The 24,387-nt window shown below is 44.7% G+C and overlaps 1 protein-coding gene across 1 annotated transcript in view; it reads right to left on the bottom strand.

The window, feature by feature from the left end:
- Window positions 1-2,057: 2,057 nt before the first annotated feature.
- ECHDC3 (enoyl-CoA hydratase domain containing 3) overlaps window positions 2,058-24,387 on the bottom strand; it is a 50,637-nt gene continuing 28,307 nt past the window's right edge. The window contains exons 2-5 of the mRNA XM_044276745.1: window positions 10,101-10,222; window positions 7,480-7,577; window positions 6,519-6,719; window positions 2,058-3,013 (exon numbers count right to left, since the gene is read on the bottom strand). Of these exons, the coding sequence (XP_044132680.1) occupies window positions 2,693-3,013; window positions 6,519-6,719; window positions 7,480-7,577; window positions 10,101-10,222 (742 nt within the window). The 3' untranslated portion in view covers window positions 2,058-2,692. The remainder of the gene's footprint in view (window positions 3,014-6,518; window positions 6,720-7,479; window positions 7,578-10,100; window positions 10,223-24,387) is intronic.

Raw genomic sequence — 24,387 nt, 5'->3', positions numbered from 1 at the left:
TTGTAAATCTCTCCCTTTGTTTTCAGCTACTGATTTTTATGCTGTGGATTTTAACCGTTTGAACATACCCTCACATTGCCAGACAGGTTGTACTTAACCCCCTCCCGACCAGCGCCATGTACCATGTACAGCACTGGCCGGGACTTTAAAGAGTTTAAAGTTTTAAACTGCAGGCACCTGGGACTAATGTCAGTAACACCAATCACAGACATTTAACCCTTCAGATGCCGTGGTCAAACATGACCACGGCATCTGAGAGCAAAAACCCGGAAGCGTCGGGGAGCTGGATGCAGTGGATCAGGGGAGCTGGATGCAGTGTGTGGCAGCCTCTGTCCACCTGAATGACAAGAGGCTGCCACACATTAGTTCCTATGGAGCTCCTTCCTGTGGCAGCCCTCCGTGGGAACATAGGGGGTCATTTATTAAACAGAAATATGCCCATATAAGGCATATTTCCGGTGCAAAGGTCCTTTGCGTCGCAATTTGCAACTTTTCCCGGCTCACGCTAGGTCTAAAAAAAGTGGGCATGACGCGGGCATCTCATTTACCATTTTCTACACCTGTTTTAGGCATAGAAAATAGTCTAAGGGCTCATGCACACGACCGTTGTTGTTTTGCAGTCTGTTTTTCACTGATCCATTGTTCCGTATCTGAGGTTATTTTTTTCTCCGATTTAAGTCCTCTTCCATTCCGTTATTGCACAAAACATATCAGTATGGTTTCCATATTTGATGAGTTTTTTGCGGATCGTATACAGAAACAGTAACATATTAATCAACACATGAGCAATATGGGCTGGGCATAGCATTTCTACAGTATGGACCTGCAAAATACAGAGGACATACGGAAGTGTTCCGTGTGCGTTCCACATTTTTTTGCGGACCCATTAACTTGACTGGGGCCTCGGACCGTGATTTGCGGATAATAATAGGACATGCACTACATTTTTGTCTAACGGCCATGCGGACAAACGGAAACGGAATGCACACGGAGTAACTTCAGTATTTTCTACAGCCTCATTGAAGTGAATAGTTCCGCATACGGTCCGCAAAAAAAACTGAATGGAAGCAGAAAGAAAATACGTTTGTGTGCATGAGCCCTAAATGTAAGACAGCTAGGAAGCTGTTCTACATTTAGAAGTGGTAGTGGAAGTGTAAAAAAAAAAAGTTTAAAATAAGAATTCAAACCACTCCCTTTTCCCTAAAATGTAAATAAAGATATGTAAGCAATAAAAATATACTTTGTGAGCATGGCTGAGGGCAAAAACACCTGTACTATTAAAATATAAAAATATTTATCCCAAAAAGCAAACGGCAAAACGGACCTCCCACAAAGATTTAAATAAAAAGTGATCAAAAAGTCATACACACCCCTAAATGGTATCAGTGAAAAGTACAAATCATTCCGCAAAAAATTAGCCCTCAAACAGCCCTGTGTACATAACTACAAAAAAGTGATAGGGGTCAGAATATGGGGATGAAAAGAAAAAAAAAAATCCCATTTTTTTTTTTTCAGTATTAAGATGTAAGAACAACTATACATATTTGGCATCACCGTAATCGTACAGACCTGGAGAATGAAAATAACAGGTCAGTGGTCAGTTTTACCATATAGGGAATGCTGTAAAGCCAAAATCCATAAAACTGTTGCTTTTTTTCCCCCCAGTTTTACCCCACTTGGATTTTTTTCCAGCTCTCCACTACATCGTAAGCATTATTAAATGGTGGCATTAGAAAGTGCAACTTGTCCCGCAAAAAACAAGCCCTAAGGCTACATGCACACGAACGTTGTTTGTTTCCGTGTCCGTTCCATTTTTTTTTGCTGATAGGATGCAAACCCATTCATTTAAATGGGTCCGCAAAAAACACGGACAGCACACTGTGTGCTGTCAGCATCAGTATGTCTGTTCCGTCGCTCCGCCCAAAAATAGTGCATGTCCTATTTTTTTCTAGTTTGCGGACAAGGAAAGGCATTATTACAATGGAGCCGCAAAAAAAACTGATCCGCAAAAAACAAAAAAAAAAACGGATGCCATCATCAGTTTTTATTTGCGGACCTCAAAACACATACGGTTGTGTGCATGTAGCCTAATACAGCTAAGTGAACGGAAAAATAAAAAAATTATGGCCCCAGAAAGGCAGGGAGTGAAAAAAAGCCACAGAAAAACAAAAAAAACTCTGGTGGTGAAAGGGTTAAGTAATGTTTAGCTTTTATAGGTCTGTCAGCAATCATTCCTGAGTGTGTCTAGTTAAATTTAACAATTAATACAGAATTGCCATGACATACGAGTGAGTGCAAGTGTCCTACATAATTTAACTGATGCGGCTCAACCTGGGCAGCACCTTCAACACATTTGTATACATGTAGAGTTTCTCAGTCATTTAAAAGCTGGTTAAGACCTCATGGTTTTTTATGTGAAGAACATGTCTGTCAAATGTCATGAAATAGCACTCACTATGATGCGGATATACACAGTAAGAGTGGAAATAGAAGATTTTCCTGTGTAAAATCCTAAAGGTAACCTGACAGTCATGACGGGTATATTTCAAATAACAAAAGTAACTTATGGGGTGGGGTGAAGTGGTATAAAATGTTCACTAAATTGGCTCCTATCAAATCAATTACTTATATTTCAGTCAAATTTGGCATCTACGATTCCATTCTTCTCCCATAGTAATAACTCTGCAGGTGATCATTCTTGCGAGTTAGTCCACACTGGTTTCCTTTTTTGTGTGAAGGCCTCTATCCCTTCTTGGCCATCCTTCAACATCAGGTTTTGTAGCATAACTTGAGATGTAATTCTATATGCTTCCTCTAAGCCTTGGGAAATCTGCTTGTAAAATGTAGCTTTTCCAAGAGCAATTACTGTTCGGCTTGCCTGGCAAATTTTATGTGCGATCTTCATGGTTTCGGCTTCCAAGTTCTCCTCAGGTACCACCTTGCTGACTAGTCCATGCAGCAAGGCATCATGTGCTGATATAGGTTCACCTGTGAACAGCATTTCTAAGGCAACCTACAAGGATAAAAGGCATAGATTGGTACAACCGTAAAACAATACACAATAGAGAAAAGTGCAGTAGATGCTCAATAATAGATTACATTTCTAAAAGAAAATAAAAAATTTTTTTTGTGTTTTTGCACATGGGGTTCTTTTTTTTGTTGTTAAACTGTAGGGAAAAAAAAGAAAAAAAAAATGAACTTCAAATTACAGCTATTTATTCTGTACCAAACTAAAAAAGAAAGGGTTCCCTAATTTGTCTTTGGAAAATATAAATATATATTTCTTTCATATATAGTCTTGCATAAATGGAGTGGCTTTGACAACGGTTTGGGTTGGCATGGGTGTTCCCCCCTCCTTTATGTCCCCCAGAGGTCACAAAAAAAACCTAGAGGACATACACTATCAAAGTATAATCAACTTTGGAACCCGCGCTGCCGTGTAGAGGAAGAGGTAGTACTGCACTGATTCACACTCCTTGGGAGTGAGTTGCTGCTGGGTCGACGGAGGACATTGGTGTTTTGGTCCAAGCAGGTACCCGTACCTAGTGTGACGTCATACGGAGGATTCCTTTCCTGGATTACTACTGCAGGCTTCCCTCGCACGCGAGCGTCACCGGCCGGGACAACGCGCGCTGAGAGCAGAAGCTGAAGACTCACCTTCTTCACAGCAAGACAGCGCTACTATCCCTAACCCTGGGTTCAGACCTGAGCGTTCTGAAACGAGCGCTCTGTATGCGCGATTGTACCGGTGTTTACAATCGCGCATACAGAGACAAGCGAATGCCCATTGTCGCGCGTTCCCGAAAGTCTATATACAAACGCCCCCAAAAAAGCTCAAGAACTTGTTTGAGCGTCGGGCGTTTTACAGCGCGATCGTACGAGCTGTAAAACACCCAGATGAGAACCATTCCCATAGGGAAGCATTGGTTTCTCCTTGTTGAGCGGTTTACAGCACGTAGGAACGCGCTGTAAAACGCGCAGGTGTGAACATACCCTGGGTTCAGACCTGAGCGTTTTACAGCGCGTTCCTACGCGCTGTAAAACGCTCAACAAGGAGAAACCAATGATTCCCTATGGGAATGGTTCTCACCTGGGCATTTTACAGAGCGTACGATCGCGCTGTAAAACGCCCGACGCTCAAACAAGTTCTTGAGCTTTTTTGAGGCGTTTTGTCGCGCGTTCCCGTACACAGACTTTCGTGAACGCGCGACAACGTGTGTTCGCCTGTCTCTGTATGCGCGATTGTAAACGCCGGTACAATCGCGCATACAGAGCGCTACTTTCAGAACGCTCAGGTCTGAACCCAGGGTTAGGGTAAGAGGGATACCAGCAACTACAGAAACAGGCAAGTGATTCACCTTAGTGCTATGAACACTGACGATTAAAGCATACTATCCAGGTCATTATTAGTGCTAGCGGCACCACAATTCAAGGGGGAATATATAGTTTATATTATTGTAGCAACTTTATTTTACCATACTGCATTTTTCAGTGGGGGGGTCGAACCCACTATATTATTTTTTGTTATTTTACCTTTCCACAGAAGACTCTAGGTCAGTGATGCTGGAGTTCCGGAGGTTGGCCATCACAGCCCTAGGTGACATTTTATATTGGTGAAGATAATCTGGATCTGCTAAAACCCAGCAGTTCTACTATGCCCAGAGAACATCCAGTGATCAGGCGATTGCCTGGTACAACAAGCACAGAGGCATACTGCTTCCTCCATTCAGTACCTAACGCTCATTGAGCACAATATATGCTGGAAAAGAGAAGGCTTTTTTTTAAACAGCTTCGATCTTCTCTTCTAGGCCTCCAGATGTGTCTGTCAATCTGGACACCTGAACTGCTCTGCTTAGACTGTAGGAGCAGGTGCCTTACTGCAGCAATGCCAAGCAACTTCACTGCAGATTCAGGACCTGCTCTATCAGCCATCAAAAAATGCCAGCACTGGCAAAGCTCCACTGGACTGCTGAGCCATGCACACATAATGAAGATGACCTCCTGAGCTCAAGCCCAGTGGTCCGGACAATGTATTTCAGAGTGGGAGAACTGGGAGAGGGGAGCAGTATGAAAATATAAAGTATAGATCCAGAATCCTTATCTGCACTACTACTCATGTTGTACTAGTAATGGTCTTTAATCAAAATGACCTCTACCAATGATACACAAATATATAGAGATAAGTGTGGGTAAGTAGGAGATCACAGGGAATCCATTACATAACAGACAGATAACCGCATGTATGTAATGATCACCCTTAGTGACAACAAGCTCAATGAAGATATGTAACAGGAATGATATAACTGCAACAGCTATATGTTGGTTACTCACGGTACCAGGGGAATATAGTGGTGATCGCAGAGCTATGTTGAAAGGATGATAGTTGTCAAAGATTGAGAATTCCTTTTCACCTTTCGGGGCGGGTGCTCCACAGTTAGGCAGGGAGACCTGGGGGATATATAGGGTTATACTTCCTCTGACCTCCTCAAGGCTGGCTTCCACTATACCACCTTCGTATCATATTATAAGGTTGTTGCTGGCATCAAGGTGAAAAGGAATTCTCAATCTTTGACAACTATCATCCTTTCATCATAGCTCTGCGATCACCACTATATTCCCCTGGTACCGTGAGTAACCAACATATAGCTGTTGCAGTTATATCATTCCTGTTACATATCTTCATTGAGCTTGTTGTCACTAAGGGTGATCATTACATACATGCGGTTATCTGTCTGTTATGTAATGGATTCCCTGTGATCTCCTACTTACCCACACTTATCTCTATATATTTGTGTATCATTGGTAGAGGTCATTTTGATTATCATTTAATCACGCCTGGACAGGCAGATTTTCTTTATATATTTACATTACATTAATGAGGGATTTTCTATCTTTCATCATAGTATACAATAAAGGTTATATTTTAAGGGCAGTTTTTCTTCTGTGACGTTTCCAGTTTATATATTTGCTTTAAAATAATTGGTCAGGAGTGTATGGTGGGAAATATGAATACACACATATGGTTTAAGTTTGCATCGAGAATAAAGCGAAAGAAAATACTGTACATATATCTAAGGCTGCTTTCACACTGCATTTTGCATTGTCTTGTCAGAATTTACTTAAGGAAGACTTCTTGACGTATAGCTCTTGACGGATGCCAACTGTATAAGCATGCAGTGGCATCTGTCACTCCTAGGGGGCCAATGACAAAAAAAAAAAAAACTGCACAGTATATGTTTGTAACAGGATAACTGTACGGAAAAGCACAGCAGATTCTGCCGTTCTATAAACTGATGCATGCCAGCCTAGAGGTTAAAACAACACTCTTTTGGTCTTCAAGATATGGGCCTATATATATGGAGCCTTCCTGGTGCATACAGCAAGCAGACACTGCAAAATGTGGTGTAAAAGTAACCTAATTGCTTTAGTTTTCTTAGAGTCGCTTCCCATGTACATGTCTACCCTAGTAGTATTCAAGGAAATAATCTGCTTTCAAAATCATCCTGACATACACCAACCTTTCTCGGCACTGCTCTCGCTAGAGCAACAGCCGGTGTAGAGCAGAACAGTCCCACGTGGACACCAGGTGTTGCAAATTTGGACTTCTCAGATGCAACGGCAATATCACAGCTGGCAACAAGCTGGCATCCAGCTGCCGTGGCAAGACCATTCACCTGGGCAATAACAGGAACTGGAATGGTCTGGATTGTGGTCATGAGCTGCACACAACATACAGTAGATTATCATGAAGAAGGGACATTCAGTCATATTTTATCAATACCATGCTGAATTTTAGCAGACTCCTCCACAGTTCACTCTTACTGGCTCATGTCAGACCCCAGCCTCTCTCCTTGTGAGGCATGCTGGCAAATGTAAACCTAAACACCACTGCCCATAGGTGCCACTTACATCATTAGGGAAACCTCTGCTTAGTTACCTTCAGGTCTGCCCACTTCATTGGCAGATCACAAAAATGACTATATGATGATTTTCCAAAACGCTGCATGCCGACAGACGGGACTACCATTTTCTACAACTAAAATTCTTGATCGGATGCCATTTTTATTACTTAGGCTACATCCACCTGCATCAAAATGACAGACACCTCAGTGGAGACAGCGTGCATTGCGCGGATAAATGAAAACCATGTCAGTGTGAACAGTGCCTTACTGACATTTTACTTATTATGTACGACTAGTCATTTTAGGATTTACTTTAATAAAAATAATCAAAGTTGTTGTCTGACCTAAGAGACGACAACCTCATTGCCCTAACTATTGAATGTACCGTTCAAGCAAGTGTGGCCTGCGACTGGCTGCAGCGCTTACAGGACCAAGCAACTTCTTGGTCAGTGAGGAATGGGTTAAGAGGTGTGGGCACAGTGAGACCATGTACTGGTGTACTTCTAGGCTAAACAACCCCTTAAAGCTTTTTTTGTTAGAAATGTTTACATGGTTTGATTAAAAATAAGACATTCACCTTCACACAGGCATTGAATACATCAGCATGATATGCTTTGCCAAGATCGGCTGTGAATTCTTTCAGATTGTGGCCAGATGAAAACACAGGTCCATTTGCTGGAAAGCAAACAACGAAAGAAAAAATTATGTTTTATAAAAATAAAAAAAACTGTGTTAAAAAGGGGATTGTCCAGCCGGTAAAAAAAGGGTCACAATAAATAAAATGTATTTAAAGAGTAAAAAGCTTATACATTTATTTTTTCCAGCTGCCAAGCAGACCATAGTGAAAGCTTGGAAACAGCAGACTCTTAAAGGGGTTTTCTGAGATGCGCCCTTCTTTCTGACAATTGCCTACTCGTTTGTGAAGGTGAAGCTCTGCATTTACATGCAGCAATCACTTCTAGAGTATGAGGACAGGAACACTTCCTTCCCGACAGTTGGCTGCTCATTAATTAGAGATGCAGCGATCATCTCCAAAGAATGTGGACTAGGGCTTTCTATTGCTGCATTGTTTCTGCTCAGCAGACCGCAGTAAGACAGCACAATCTGCTGCACAGAAATGATCATTTAGGTGACTGCAATAACGATCGTGTCACCCAAAAGAGAGCGTTTTGCTCGTTCATCGGGTGATCTGCTACACCTTCACACAGGCAGATTGTTGGAAATGTTTGTTCCAGATAATTTGCCTGATTACTGCAATGTCTAAATCCACCTTAAATCCTCGCTCCTGCAAATCCCGGCCACCAAAGCTCTTTCCATTAGCCTGCGCGGCCACCGCCGATAGCATTATAGCGATGGCCGTAACCCCTAGAAACAAGCAGGTAATTTGGGGGTCTTAGTTTGAAAAAAAAAAAAAAAGAGTTCACAGAAGAAAAATGGAAAACAGAAGTAAATGGCAAAATCAATCATCACTCTGCAAGGAACAGAATGACTGATTATTGAGAGGTGACAACCCCGTTAACCACCTCCGGACCGCCTAACGCAGATTCGCGTTCCGGAGGTGGCAGCTCTGCGCACAGTCACGCATATATAAGTGTCATCTCGCGAGAGCCGTGATTTCCTGTGAACGCGCGCACACAGGCGCGCGCGTTCACAGGATCGGAAGGTAAGCGAATGGATCTCCAACCTGCCAGCGGCGATCGTTCACTGGCAGGCTGGAGATGTGATTTTTTTAACCCCTAACAGGTATATTAGACGCTGTTTTGATAACAGCGTCTAATATACCTGCTACCTGGTCCTCTGGTGGTCCCTTTTGTTTGGATCGACCACCAGAGGACACAGGTAGCTGTGTAAAGTACCACAAAACACCACTACACTACACACACCCCCCCCCCCCCCGTCACTTATTAACCCCTTATGAACCCCTGATCACCCATGATCACCCCATATAGACTCCCTGATCACCCCCCTGTCATTGATCACCCCCCATGTAAGGCTCCATTCAGACGTCGGTATGATTTTTACGGATCCACGGATACATGGATCGGATCCGCAAAACACATACGGACGTCTGAATGGAGCCTTACAGGGGGGTGATCAATGACAAGGGGGTGATCACGCATATAGACTTCCTGATCACTTCCCTGTCATTGATCACCCCCCTGTCATTGATCACCCCCCTGTAAGGCTCCATTCAGACGTCCGTATGATTTTTACGGATCCACGGATACTTGGATCGGATCCGCAAAACACATACGGACGTCTGAATGGAGCCTTACAGGGGGGTGATCAAAGACAGGGGGTTGATCAATGACAGGGAAGTGATCAGGAAGTCTATATGCGTGATCACCCCCCCTGTAAAGGCTCCATTCAGACGTCCGTATGATTTTTACGGATCCACAGATACATGGATCGGATCCGCAAAACACATACGGACGTCTGAATGGAGCCTTACAGGGGGGTGATCAATGACAAGGGGGTGATCACGCATATAGACTTCCTGATCACACCCCTGTCATTGATCACCCCCCTGTCATTGATCTCCCCCCTGTAAGGCTCCATTCAGACGTCCGTATGATTTTTACGGATCCACGGATACATGGATTGGATCCGCAAAACACATACAGACGTCTGAATGGAGCCTTACAGGGGGGTGATCAATAAAAGGGGGGTGATCATCCAAATAGATTCCCTGATCACCCTCCTGTCATTGATCACCCCCCTGTAAGGCTCCATTCAGACGTCCGTATGATTTTTACGGATCCACTGATACATGGATCGGATCCGCAAATACACACTAAATACTGCAATAGGAATAAATATAATCTTGTCGTATATTTGCTCCCACTAAATGTGCTTGTGTTATTTCCTGTAAAGGGGTTGTCTGGCGGGATAGCAGTGGCAGAAGGGTATACAAAAGTAAAAGTAGCATTACTCACCTCACCGCTCCCCCAATGCTGATATCATCCACAGCCAGTAAATGTGGGCACCTCCTGCAGTTTTCCTTGTTTCAAGCCCAGATCCAGAGGTGAAGACGTGTGATGAATCGGCAAGCGTCAGAAAGGCAGCGGCAGCAGATTGGTGAGGTCAGTAATGCCTCTTTATTATTTTTTTTAACAACTTTTGCCTCTTATCTAACGAAAATATTATCCCGCCAGAGAACCCATTTATTATGTGTACAGACTGTAATTCTGGAAATACCTGCAATCACAATGACCCTCAAATCCTTGTCATCAACCTCATGTAGGATGTCTTTCTGCAGAGACTGAAGCATAGCAAGCGACAGCGCATTTCTCTTCTGAGGATTATTCATGGTTATTTTCCTGTAGAGAAATAACAATTATAACCTTTATTTACACAGCACCAACGATTTCGGAAGGGCCTTACAATCATGGTAGGCAACAAAGTAAAATAAGCCCCCAATGTGTGATCACAAATGACAACATATCAGTCAGCACTACCAACACTCTCCTTCACATGGCAGTGTCTTTTACTGCACTTTTGTCTCATCCATGCTACAGGGAAAAGAGCTTGGTTGTAGATAGTAAGATCGCACGAGCAGGGTCCCTGCCCCTCTCTACCAGTTCTTGCTGATTGTACTTGTGTTTTATATCATGTACGAGTTCCCCCTCCATGGAATTATTGGCGGTTTCAAATAAATAATAATAATAATAGTAGGGAGCTACCGCTCTATGAGCGGTAGCTGCGATCTGCGGTAGTTAACCCCTCAGGTGCCGCAGATTGCAGCTAACGCTCATGGAGGTCGGGAGCCGGCTATGTGATTCTGCAGCCAACACCCGCCTCCTGTATATGAATGAATAAGAGAGTTATCTTCATTGGTGGCGCAGTGCACCCCCCCAAACCCCAGTATTAAAGACATTGGTGGCACAGTGCGCCCCCCCACCAAAGCCCCCCCAGTATTAATCATTGGTGGCAGTGGCCACAGGGTCCCCTCTCCCCTCATCCTCCGATCGGAGCCCCAGCAGTGTAAGCCTGGGGCACCGATCGGTTACAATGGAAGCCAGGACGCTATTGAAGCCCTGGCTGCCATGGTAAGCTCCATGCTGCTGTGTGCACAAAGCACAGAGCAGCAGGGACAGTGTGAGCTCCTATTCACCCTGATATAGCTCTATCAGAGTGAATAGGACAAGGGTTCTAGTCCCTAAGGGGGCTAATAGTTAAAAATAAAATTAAAAATAAAAAAACACACCAAAATATTAATTATAAATGAAAAAGAAAGATCTACAAGAAAAAAACTACACGTTAACAATAAACATATTCATTTTCAGCAGATTTGTGTAGGAAAATGTATTTATTTTTTTCAAAAATGAAAGTTCACAGAATATCGGTATAAATTATCGGCTATCGGCCTGAAAGTTCATAGATTATCGGTATCGGTCCTAAAAAATCAATACCAGTCGATCCCTAAATAATAGCTATACTTTCTCTGACTAATATCTAGAAGATTCCACTGAAGACATTAACCCCATTAAACCCCTTCAAGACCAAGCTAGTTTTTACCTTAAGGACCAGGCCATTTTTTGCAAATCTGACATATGTCACTTTATGTGGTGATAACTTTAAAACGCTTTCACTTATCCAAGCCATTCTGAGATTGTTTTCTCATCACATATTGTACTTCATGACAGTGGTAAAATTTAGTAAAAAAAATAATTCATTTTTATTTATAAAAAAAATAAAAAATACCAGATTTACCCAAAATTTGGAAACAATTGCACATTTAAATTTCTCTACTTTTATAATAGATAGTAATACCTCCAAAAATAGTTATTACCTTACATTCCCCACATGTCTACTTCATGTTTGGATCATTTTGTGAATGCCATTTTTTTTTTTTTGTAGCAAATCTTTCAAAACCCACTTTTTAAAAGGACCAGTTAAATATAGAATGTGTAGTCAGATAAGAACCATTTGGCCCTAGTCTGCCCAATATACTGAATACTATGAATAGCCGCTGGCCCTATCTTATATGAAGGATGGCCTTATGCCTATCCCATGCATGCTTAACCACTTCAACCCCGCTAGCTGAAACCCCCTTCATGACCAGGCCACTTTTTACACTTCTGCACTACACTACTTTCACCGTTTATCGCTCGGTCATGCAACTTACCACCCAAATGAATTTTACCTCCTTTTCTTCTCACTAATAGAGATTTCATTTGGTGGTATTTCATTGCTGCTGACATTTTTACTTTTTTTGTTATTAATCAAAATTTAACGTTTTTTTTGCAAAAAAATGACATTTTTCACTTTCAGCTGTAAAATTTTGCAAAAAAAAAAAACGACATCCATATATAAATTTTTCGCTAAATTTATTGTTCTACATGTCTTTCATAAAAAAAAATGTTTGGGAAAAAAAAAAAAAAAAAAAATGGTTTGGGTAAAAGTTATAGCGTTTACAAACTATGGTACAAAAATGTGAATTTCCGCTTTTTGAAGCAGCTCTGACTTTCTGAGCACCTGTCATGTTTCCTGAGGTTCTACAATGCCCAAACAGTAGAAGAACCCCACAAATGACCCCATTTCGGAAAGTAGACACCCTAAGGTATTCGCTGATGGGCATAGTGAGTTCATAGAACTTTTTATTTTTTGTCACAAGTTAGCGGAAAATGATGATTTTTTTTTTTTCTTACAAAGTCTCATATTCCACTAACTTGCGACAAAAAATAAAAAATTCTAGGAACTCGCCATGCCCCTCACGGAATATCTTGGGGTGTCTTCTTTCCAAAATGGGGTCACTTGTGGGGTAGTTATACTGCCCTGGCATTCTAGGGGCCCAGATGTGTGAGAAGTACTTTGCAATCAAAATGTGTAAAAAATGGCCTGCGAAATCCGAAAGATGCACTTTGGAATATGTGCCCCTTTGCCCACCTTGGCTGCAAAAAAGTGTCCCACATCTGGTATCGCCGTACTCAGGAGAAGTTGGGGAATGTGTTTTGGGGTGTCATTTTACATATAACCATGCTGGGTGAGAGAAATATCTTGGCAAAAGACAACTTTTCCAATTTTTTTATACAAAGTTGGCATTTGACCAAGATATTTTTCTCACCAGCATGGGTATATGTAAAATGACACCCCAAAACACATTCCCCAACTTCTCCTGAGTACGGCGATACCAGATGTGTGACACTTTTTTGCAGCCTAGATGCGCAAAGGGGCCCAAATTCCTTTTAGGAGGGCATTTTTAGACATTTGGATCCCAGACTTCTTCTCACGCTTTAGGCCTCTTTCACACGGGCGTCATGTTTTTTGCCCGGATAAGAGGCGGGTGCGTTGCGGGAAAATGCGCAATTTTCCCGCGCGAGTGCAAAACATTGTCATGCGTTTTGCACTCGCGTGAGAAAAATCGCGCATGTTTGGTACCCAAACCCGAACTTCTTCACAGAAGTTCGGGCTTGGGATTGATGTTCTGAAGATTGTATTATTTTCCCTTATAACATGGTTATAAAGGAAAATAATAGTTTTCTGACTACAGAATACATAGTATAATAGTGCTGGAAGGGTTAAAAAAATAAAAAAAGTTAACTCACCTTATCCTCTTGTTCGCGTAGTTCGTTCCCGGTCTGTTCTTTGCTAGCTGTGGGCTTGGGCTAAAGGACCTTTGATGACGTCAGATCACATGCTCCAATCACATGGTCCATCACCATGGTGATGGAGCATGTGATCTGACATCACCACAGGTCATTCAGCCCACAGCTAAAGAACAAGACCGACCGGGATCTACGCGACCAAGAGGACAAGGTGAGTTAACTTTTTTATTTTTTTTAACCCTTCCAGCACTATTATACTAAGCATTCTGTATTCAGAATGCTATTATTTTTTCCTTATAACCATGTTATAAGGGAAAATAATACAGTGAATAGACTGTCACCTAGAACCCATGCGTGAAAATCGCACCGCATCCGCACTTGCTTGCGGATGCATGCGATTTTCACGCAACCCCATTCATTTCTATGGGGCCTGCGTTACGAGAAAAACGCACAAAGAGGAGCATGCTGCGATTTTCACGCAACGCACAAGTGATGCGTGAAAATCACCGCTCGTGTGCACAGCCCCATAGAAATGAATGGGTCAGGATTCAGTGCGGGTGCAATGCGTTCACCGCACGCATCGCACCCGCACAGAAAACTCGCCCGTGTGAAAGGGGCCTTAGGGCCCCTAAAAAGCCAGGGCAGTATAAATACCCCACATGTGACCCCATTTCTGAAAGAAGACACCCCAAGGTATTCAATGAGGGGCATGGCGAGTTCATAGAAATTTTTTTTTGGGGCACAAGTTAGCGGAAATTGATATTTTTTTTCTCACAAAGTCTCCCTTTCCGCTAACTTGGGACAAAAATTTCAATCTTTCATGGACTCAATATGCCCCTCACGGAATACCTTGGGGTGTCTTCTTTCTGAAATGGGGTCACATGTGGGGTATTTATACTGCCCTGGCATTTTAGGGGCCCTAAAGCGTGAGAAGAAGTCTGGAATATAAATGTCTAAAAAATGTTACGCATTTGGATTCCGTGAGGGGTATGGTGAGTTCATGTGATATTTTATTTTTTGACACAAGTTAGTGGAATATGAGACTTTGTAAGAAAAAAAAAAAAAAAAAAACAATTTCCGCTAACTTGGGCCAAAAAAATGTCTGAATGGAGCCTTACAGGGGGGGGGGGGGGGGTGATCACCCATATAGACTCCCTGATCACCCCCCTGTAAGGCTCCATTCAGACGTCCGTATGATTTTAACGGATCCACTGATACATGGATCGGATCCGCAAAACGCATACGGACGTCTGAATGGAGCCTTACAGGGGGGTGATCAATGACAAGGGGGTGATCACGCATATAGACTTCCTGATCACTTCCCTGTCATTGATCACCCCCCTGTCATTGATCACCCCCCTGTAAGGCTCCATTCAGACGTCCGTATGATTTTTACGGATCCACTGATACATGGATCGGATCCGCAAAACGCATACGGACGTCTGAATGGAGCCTTACAGGGGGGTGATCAATGACAGGGAAGTGATCAGGAAGTCTATATGCGTGATCACCCCCTTGTCATTGATCACCCCCCTGTAAGGCTCCATTCAGATGTCCGCATGTGTTTTGCGGATCCGATCCATGTATCAGTGGATCCGTAAAAATCATACGGACATCTGAATGGAGCCTTACAGGGGGTGATCAATGACAGGGGGGTGATCAGGGAATCTATATGGGTGATCACCTCCCTGTCATTGATCACCCTCCTGTAAGGCTCCATTCAGAGGTCCGTATGTGTTTTGCGGATCCGATCCATGTATCCATGGATCCGTAAAAATCATACGGACGTCTCAATGGAGCCTTACAGGGGGGGTGATCAATGACAGGGGGGTGATCAATGACAGGGAAGTGATCAGGAAGTCTATATGCGTGATCACCCCCTTGTCATTGATCACCCCCCTGTAAGGCTCCATTCAGACGTCCGTATGCGTTTTGCGGATCCGATCCATGTATCCGTGGATCCGTAAAAATCATACGGACCTCTGAATGGAGCCTTACAGGGGGGTGATCAATGACAGGGGGGTGATTAGGGAGTCCATATGGGGTGATCAGTGGTTCATAAAGGGTTAATAAGTGACAGGGGTTAAAAAAATCACATCTCCAGCCTGCCAGCGAGCGATCGCCGCTGGCAGGCTGGAGATCCACTCGCTTACCTTCCGTTCCTGTGTGCGCGCGTTCACAGGAAATCTCGGCTATCGCGAGATGACGCGCCGATGCGTCCAGGAGGAGTAAATCAACCACCTCCCGGACGCATCGGTGCGTTAGGCGGTCGGGAGGTGGTTAAAGAGGACCTTTCATCGGTCCAAACGTTGTGAACTAAGTATCATGACATATACAGCGGCACCCAGAGATCTCACTGCACTTACTATTATCCCTGGGCGCCGCTCCGTTCTCCCGTTATGTCCTCCAGTATGTTCGGGGACTTGGTTATAGTAGGAGGAGACTGCCCTTGTTCTGCTGGCCAATCGAATCGCAGAGCTCACAGCCTGGGAGAAGGAGACGCCCAGCAGAACAAGGGCAGACTCCGCCTACTATACCCAAGTCCCCTAAGTCTCCGCCTACTATAACCAAGTCCCCGAACATACGGGAGAACGGAGCGGCGCCCAGGGATAATAGTAAGTGCAGTGAGATCCCTGGGCGCCGCTGTATATGTCATGATACTTAGTTCACAATGTTTGGACCGATGAAAGGTCCTCTTTAAACTCCTTCACTGTATTTGCAGCTACCACTGCTGCAGGAAGGCTATTCCATGCATAGACTACTCTCTCAGTAAAATAATACTTCCTGATATTACTTTTAAACTTTTACCCCTCCAATTTAAAACTATGTCCTCTTGTAGCAGTTTTTCTTCTTGGAAATATTCTCTCCTCTTTTACCTTGATTTCCTTTATGTATTTAAAAGTTTCTGTCATATCCCCTCTGTCTCGTCTTTCTTCCAAGCTATACATGTTAAGGTCCTTTAATCTTTCCTGGTAAGTTTTATCCTGCAATCCATGTACTAGTTTAGTAGCTCTTCTCTGAACTCTCTCCAAAGTTCAGGTCTGAAGTCACTTTGTGAGGCTTACATAATAGAAACCACTAAAAAATGACCCCATTTTAGAAACTACACCCCTTAAGGTATTTAAAACTGATTTTACAAAATTTGTTATCCCTTTAGGTGTTCCACAAGAATTAAAGGAAAATGGAGATGAAATTTCCGAATTTCACTTTTTGGGCAGATTTTCCGGTTTAATCATTTTTTTCCAGTAACAGCCAAAGAAAACTCAATATTTATTACCCTGAATGTGATCATAAACTGCTGTACGGGCACACGGCAGGGCACAGAGGGAAAGGAATGCCATATGGTTTTTGGAGGGCCATGTCACATTTGAAGACCCCCTGATGCACTCCTAGAGTAGAAACTCCAAAAAGTGACACCATTTTGGAAACTACAGGATAAGGTGGCAGTTTTGTTGGTACTATTTTAGGGTGCATATGATTTTTTGTTGCTCTACATTACACTTTTTGTGAGGCAAAGTAACAAAAAATAGCTGTCTTGGCACCATTTTTATTATTTACAATGTTATCTGACAGGTTACATCATGTGCTATTTTTATAGAGCAGGTTGTTACGGACGCAACAATACCAAATATGACAACGTTTTTTTAGTTACTTCAGTTTTACATAACAAAGCACTTCATATGTCTCCATATTCTGAAAGCCATATTTTTTTTTTTATATTTGTCGAATGTCTTATATAGGGGCTCACTTTTTGCAGGATGAGATGACGGATAGATTGGTATGATTTTGGGGTGTGTATGACTTTTTGATTGCTTGTTATTACACTTTTTGTGATGTAATGCGACAAAAAAAATTGCTTTTTTTTAACACTTTTTTTATTTTTAAGGTGTTCACCTGAGGGGTTAGGTCATGTGATATTTTTATACAGCAGGTTATTACGGACGCGGCGATAACTAATATGTATACTTTTATTTATTAACGTTTTATACACTAATATTTTTTAAACAAAAAAACAAATGAAATAGAAAAATCATTGTTTTAGTGTCTCTATAGTCTGAGAGACATAGTTTTATTTTTTTTGGGCAATTGTTTTAGGTAGGGGATCATTTTTTGTGGGACGAGGTGATGGTTAGATTGGTACTATTTTGGGGCGCATACACCTTTTTGATCACTTGGTGTTGCACTTTTAGTGATGTAAGGTGACAAAAAGCCGGAATTAGACTTACCGGTAATTCAGTTTCCACGAGATCACCACGACGGCTATGAGGAGATTGACCCCTGACCTCTGTAAGGGCAGGAACAGAAAGAGGGTTTAAATCCCCCCCTCCCACCACCAACACCAGTGTGTCCAAAATTACACAGACAAAAATAAGTGGTGAGAACAAAAAAAAAATAAAACAACAAGTCAAGAGGGTATTACTTCATAACCTCCCAAGGAAACTTAATAAAGGGTAGGGAATATACATGCCGTCGTGGTGATCTCATGGAAACTGAATTACCGGTAAGTCTAATTCCGGCTTTCCACCTCATCACCACGACGGCTACGAGGAGATATAAAAAATTATAGCCTGGGGGGGGGGGGGGGGGGACCGCCCTGAAGGACCTTACGTCCAAAAGACAAGTCTGAACTGGGTCTAACCTATAGTGCTTAGTGAAGGTGTGAATGTTAGACCAAGTAGCGGCTTTACAGATATCTTCAAGGGAAGCTCCGGCCCGCTCGGCTTGGGAGGAGGACATAGTAGTTTCCACGAGATCAGGGTAGAGTGCCCTCTCAGATTTGTGGGGCAAGGAAGGCCTTGAGACTCGTAGGAAATGGAATCCCTGTTCCACCGAGCTAAGGAGGACCTGGAGGCTTTTAGACCCTTATTCTTACCTGAGAATAGGACAAATAGGTTATTGGATCTACTAAAATCTTTAGACACCTCGAGATATCGCAGGACTGAGCGTCTTACATCAAGTGAATGGAAGCTAGACTCCCTATCATTAGAGGGATTACTGCAAAATGAGGGTAATACTATCTCCTGGTTACGGTGGAAATCCAATACTACTTTAGGTAAAAACCCTGGATCTAATTTAAGAACAATTCGATCATCGGTAATACGGAGATAAGGTTCCTGAATCGATAGAGCTTGAATCTCGCCTAACCTTCTTGCGGACGTGATGGCCACCAAAAAAGCTGTTTTTAGAAAAAGATGTTTGGTAGAAAAACTAGCTAAGGGCTCGAACGGGGCGAGGGTCAAGCCTGTGAGCACCGTATTGAGGTCCCAGTTGGGGATCCTGGATTTCAGAGAGGGGCGTAGTCGAGAAGCAGCTCTCATAAATCTTCTGATCCAGCGATGATTGGCTAGATCCTGATCAAAAAAACAAGCTAGGGCCGAGACTTGTACCTTCAAGGTGGAAGGTCTAAGACCCAATTCAAGTCCCTGCTGGAGGAAATCTAAGATCTTCTGGAAATTGGGCGGCTCTAGATTTGGGGCAGGACTGCCGATCCAGGAACAGATTCGCTTCCAGATCTTCAGATATATCGAGAAGGTAACTTTCTTCCTACTTGCTTTCAGGGTAGATATCACCTGGTCAGAAAGCCCTTGAGATTTCAACCTCTGGACTTCAGGATCCAAGCAGATAACTTGAGGAAACTCGAGTTTGGGTGACGTATCGGCCCTTGATGAAGAAGGTCCCTCCTGGAGGGAAGAGGCCATGGGTCCTCTATCGATAGGTTCTTTAAGGAAGGGAACCAGCTCCTTTTTCGGCCAATAGGGAGCTATTAGGATCAGAGTCGAGTCTTTTAGGTTGAGCTTTTGAATTATCCTGGGAAGCAGAGGCAAGGGTGGGAACGCATAACAGAGATCCCAGTCCCAAGGAATCGTGAGCCCAAGAATTGTCTCGTGGGTTCAATGAACAAAATGTGGGCACTTTTGTGTTCTTCTTGGAGGCGAACAGGTCCACCTGTGGAGTGCCCCACCTTTCCACCAGAGTCTGAAACACGTCCTGATTCAAAGACCATTCGGTATGGTCTATCAACTGGCGACTGAGATAGTCTGCCTCCACGTTCAGTATCCCTTTCAAATGAATTGCGGAGATGGACCTCACGCGGGACTCTGCCCAAGCGAAGATTTTTCTTGCGATGGACATCAGCTTCTCCGATCTCGTGCCTCCCTGGTGAGAGAGGTATGCTACCGTTGTTGTATTGTCTGAAAGCATTTTTATTTGGTGACCCACAAGGAGGACCTCTGCCGCTTTCAGAGCTTTTCGGACCGCTTCCAACTCCCTGAACTTGGAAGATTGGGAGCGGGTTATCGGAATACAGGAACCCTAAAAGAAATGATCTCCCACTTTCGCTCCCCATCCTTTTTCGCTTGCGTCCGTAAGAACTTGGATGTAGGGGGTCTTCTCCCAGGCGACTCCCAAGGACAGGTTGGCTGTGCTTTTCCACCAGTTCAGGGAGGCCCTCACCGCAGGAGGGATCAGAACCTTGTGATTCAGTGAGGACTGCTGTTTGTCCCAAGTTCTGAGAATCCAAGACTGAAGAGATCGGAAGTGGGACTGGCTCCAGGGAACGGACGGGATGCAGGACGAGAGAAGGCCCAGGAGGCTCATGGCTTCCCTTATGGGACAAGACCTCCTGTTCTTAAACCGACAAATCTTCAATTGGAGGCTTTTGATCTTGTCTGGTGGAAGAAAGGTACGTTGAGCCCGGGAGTCCAGGATGACACCTAAAAACTGGATAGTGCTGGAAGGTACAAGATTTGACTTTTTCTGGTTCACCAACCACCCTAGATCCTGGATGAGAGATAGGAAGGTTAGTAAGTCTGATCTGAGATTGTCCTCTGAATTCCCAACCAAGAGGAAGTCGTCCAGGTATGGAATAATCACTAATCCCTTGTGTCTCAGGAAGGCTACCATCTCGACTAGCAGTTTCGTAAAGACTCTGGGCGCAGATGATATCCCAAAGGGGAGGGCCGTAAACTGGAAGTGGCTGATTACCCCCCTGTGGTCCTGGATAGCAAATCTTAGGAACCTTTGGGATTCTGGATTAATTGGGACGTGGTAGTAGGTGTCCTGAAGATCCACTGAGCACATCAGGGCATTCTTCCCTATTAAGGGGATCAGGGACTTTAGGGATTCCATCCTGAACTTCCGATAAATTATGAATCTGTTCAAGGCTTTTAGGTTTATAATTGTACGGAAAGACCCTTCTTTCTTCTCTACTAGAAAAAGATTTGAATAGAAGCCCTGACCTAGTTGTGAAGGAGGGACCCTGTCACGACCATGTATATGGCCGTGACTCCTTGGGAGCCGCATACAGTTGCCCGTGGTTTTCGGGTTGTTGCGTCAACCGCAGCTGGAGGCATTTTGCTGTTTGCCTCAGGTGCGGTTGCCGCAGACAACAGTTATGTGTGCGGTTCCCTTGGAGTTGTGTGCGTGTTTGTGTGCACTTTCGTATGTCTGTGTGCACTCTGTGTTATGTGTGGTGTGCACTTACATCTTCCCCTCACTGTGGTTGCCCGCAGCAACGTTTGGTCGTTGTGTGTACATGTGGTGGCAGTGTCCCGGCCTTCGGGCTGACTCCCAGGACACGGTTGCCACCCATGTCGTTGCCTGCGGCAACAGCCACAGTGTGTTCGTTGTTTGGACACTTCCCCTTTAAGTTGTGTTTTCCCTTCAGTGGTTTTGGAAGGGTTAACTCCATTTCTGTGTGTGTGAGTCACGGGGTGTGTCTGACTGTTGGGTGTGGCCTCTTGGCCCTATATAGCCTCAGTTGTAGGCTGTAGTCAGGGAGGGTGCTTCAGCCATGCTTGCTGGAGACATCCTCCTGGTTACTTACCAATTGCCAGTGGGGGCCATCCTTCTGGTCATAGCAAAAATATAATGTTGTTTGGTGTCTAGAAGAAGTGTTTGGTTTTATGCTTCTTTAGTGCACATTATGGTCCTGTGTTCCTGTGTGATGTGAATTGTGTGCTGTGTCCTTTTGTTTGTGGATAGCACTTCCACATGGGTTCCAGGCTTTGTGTCTGTGGCAGGAGTGTTATGTTTGTGGCAAGTTCCTGCCATTGCCATAAGTTGTATTTGTTCTCCCTTCCTTGCAGCTTGGCCAGTGAGACTCCTGTTCCTCCGTATCCAGAAGGAACAGGTTGTCTTACCCTGACTCCTAGTCCAGGGACCGGTCGGAGGGCGAGTTAGGGCTCCGAGGTTCCTGAGCATGGGTCCTCCTACCTTAACCCCTTAAGGACACAGGGCGTACAGGTACGCCCTTGTGCCCTGGTACTTAAGGACACAGGGCGTACATGTACGCCCTGTGTATTTTCAATCACCGCCGCGCGGCCGGCGGCGATCGGAACCCCGTGCCTACTCAAATCATTGAGCAGGCACTTGGGGCAAATGCGTCGGGGGGGGTCCGGTGACCCCCCCCCCATGTATGCGATCGCAGAAAACCGCAGGTCAATTCAGACCTGCGGTTTTCTGTGTTTCTGGGTTATTCGGGTCTCTGAAGACCCGATAACCCGGAACAGGATGGTGATGGTGGTGTGATTTCACTCCAATCACCATCCAGCGATCCTGAGTGGTGATGGTGACATCACCACTCAGGATCGCTTTCTGATTGGTCTGTGGGTGGTCCGGCGGCAGATTCAAAAGAGGCAGGCGCTCCTCTCCTCCTCCTTTTGTGTTCCGGAGCCGGAGGAGCTGCCTGCACGTGTCTGCTGCCACCGCTGCACCGGATCTGTGCCCCCAGGACCCGATCTCTGCCACCAGCACCCCCCCATCAGGTACATAGGGACAGCTAGGGAAAGTTTGGGTTAGGCAGGGAAAAAAAAGGGAAAGGTAGTTTTTTGAACTTTTATTGCATCACCCCAGTTAGGGTGTCTGGGGTCCACAGCACAGCTGTGTGACCCTAGACCCCCAGGGGTGCTGCCACTTGCCCCACTCCCCCTGCCACTTGCCCCCCCCCTCCCCCACCTTTTTTGTGGTGCTTTTTTTTTTTTGTGTACGCTGACTGTGGCCGGCACTTAGCGTCCGGCCACTGTTAGCGCATCGCACACCCCACCGCTGATCAACTTCGGACGGTTGATCAGCGGTTTTGAATTTTTTTCCCCACATTTTTTGCCCTTTTTTTAGTTAGTTTTTTTTTTTTCTGTTAGTTTTAGGGTGAGTTCGTGAACACCCGTGCCCCCACACACACGCACACCAAATAAAGATTTACACACACGCACATACACACGCAGACACACACTCCCCTATGGCCCGCCGGACGTTCTCAGCCGAGGAGGCATACGCCCAGCTTGCCTCCGACTCCGAGAGTCCCAGTGAGGATGAGGATGACCCCACATTCCTGTTGTTATCCGCATCTAGCGATGATGATGAGCCCCCAAGGCGGCGGAGACGCCGCCAGGCGGAGCAAGGGGACCGCCATGTTAGGGACCCTGTGGCCCACACTAGTACGAGCAGCTCTGGGGCTCGTACTGGTTTCCCGGCCCACCAGTTAAATCCACCGGAGCACCCTGCCGGTGAACTATTCTGGTGTAGCCCAGAGCGATACGACCCCGTGATTCCTGATTTTGCAGGCCAATCAGTAATCCAGATTTCCACAGTGGGCTACACTGAATATGACTTTTTTTGTCATTTTTTCAGTGACCCACTGGTAAATCTGATCGTGGAGCAGACGAATCTGTACGCCCAACAGTTCGTCGCTCAACACCCGGGCTCCTTTTTGGCCAGGCCCGGTGGCTGGACACCGGTCAGTGCAGCCGAAATGAGTACATTTTGGGGCCTCGTGCTGCATATGGGCCTGGTCAAGAAACCCAGTGCCAGGCTGTACTGGAGTGGGGACGTCCTATACCAGACCCCACTTTACAGTACAGCCATGACACGCTCCCGGTTTGAGGCCATCCGGAAATGTCTGCATTATTCCGATAATGCAGCATGTCCCCCCCGAGGTGATCCTGCCCATGACCGTCTGTATAAGATACGGCCGGTCATCGATCACTTTGGGGCCAAATTCATGGAGGCCTATGTACCTGGAAGGGAGTTCGTGGTTGATGAGTCTCTCATTGCGTTCAAGGGGAGACTCATTTTCCGCCAGTATGTGCCTTCCAAGCGGGCGAGGTATGGCGTGAAGCTATACAAAATTTGTGAGAGTACCTCAGGGTACACTTACAAATTTTGTGTGTACGAGGGGCGAGATTCCCGGATTCAACCCCCAGAATGTCCCCCAACTCTGGGTGTTACCGGGAAACTTGTGTGGGACCTTATGTACCCACTGCTGGATAAGGGTTACCACCTGTACGTGGATAACTTTTATACCAGTATCCCCTTGTTCCAGTCCCTTGCCGCCAGATGCACGTCCGCTTGTGGGACCGTGCGGAAAAATCAACGCGGCCTCCCTGCCCACCCCCTCCAGGTACCTATCCCCAGGGGTGAGACCCGTGCCTTTACCACTGGAAACCTGTTGCTGGTCAGGTATAAGGACAAGAGGGATGTCCTTATGCTGTCCACAATTCATGGTAACGGCATCACCCCTGTCCCTGTGCGAGGTACCGCGGCAACGGTCCTCAAGCCCGATTGTATCGTCGCCTACAATCGGTATATGGGAGGAGTTGATCTCTCGGATCAAGTCCTCAAGCCATATAACGCCATGCCAGAAAAACCTTGTACAGCGTCAAAACGCTACAAGCCCCTTCAAAGTGACCTTTTTTTTATGTTATTCCCCTAAGGTATTCATCTTGGGGAAATTTGGACATTTTAAGGATTTTTATAAATAAAAAAAAAGTGTGTATATTGCATATTTTACACACAGAACTACCACTATACTATTTGCTAAAACTAATAATATATTTATTTATAAAATTAAAAAGGGGCAGGATGTTTGTATGGGTGTGAACATAGTCTAAATTTCAGTTTTTATTATTATTTCATTTTTATAAACTTTTTTTTTAATGAAT

This window comes from Bufo gargarizans, chromosome 2, assembly GCF_014858855.1.
Source record: "Bufo gargarizans isolate SCDJY-AF-19 chromosome 2, ASM1485885v1, whole genome shotgun sequence".
NCBI lineage: Eukaryota > Metazoa > Chordata > Amphibia > Anura > Bufonidae > Bufo > Bufo gargarizans.
The sequence above is the reverse complement of the archived record's forward strand: the minus strand, read 5'-3'. Positions and strand labels throughout refer to the sequence as shown.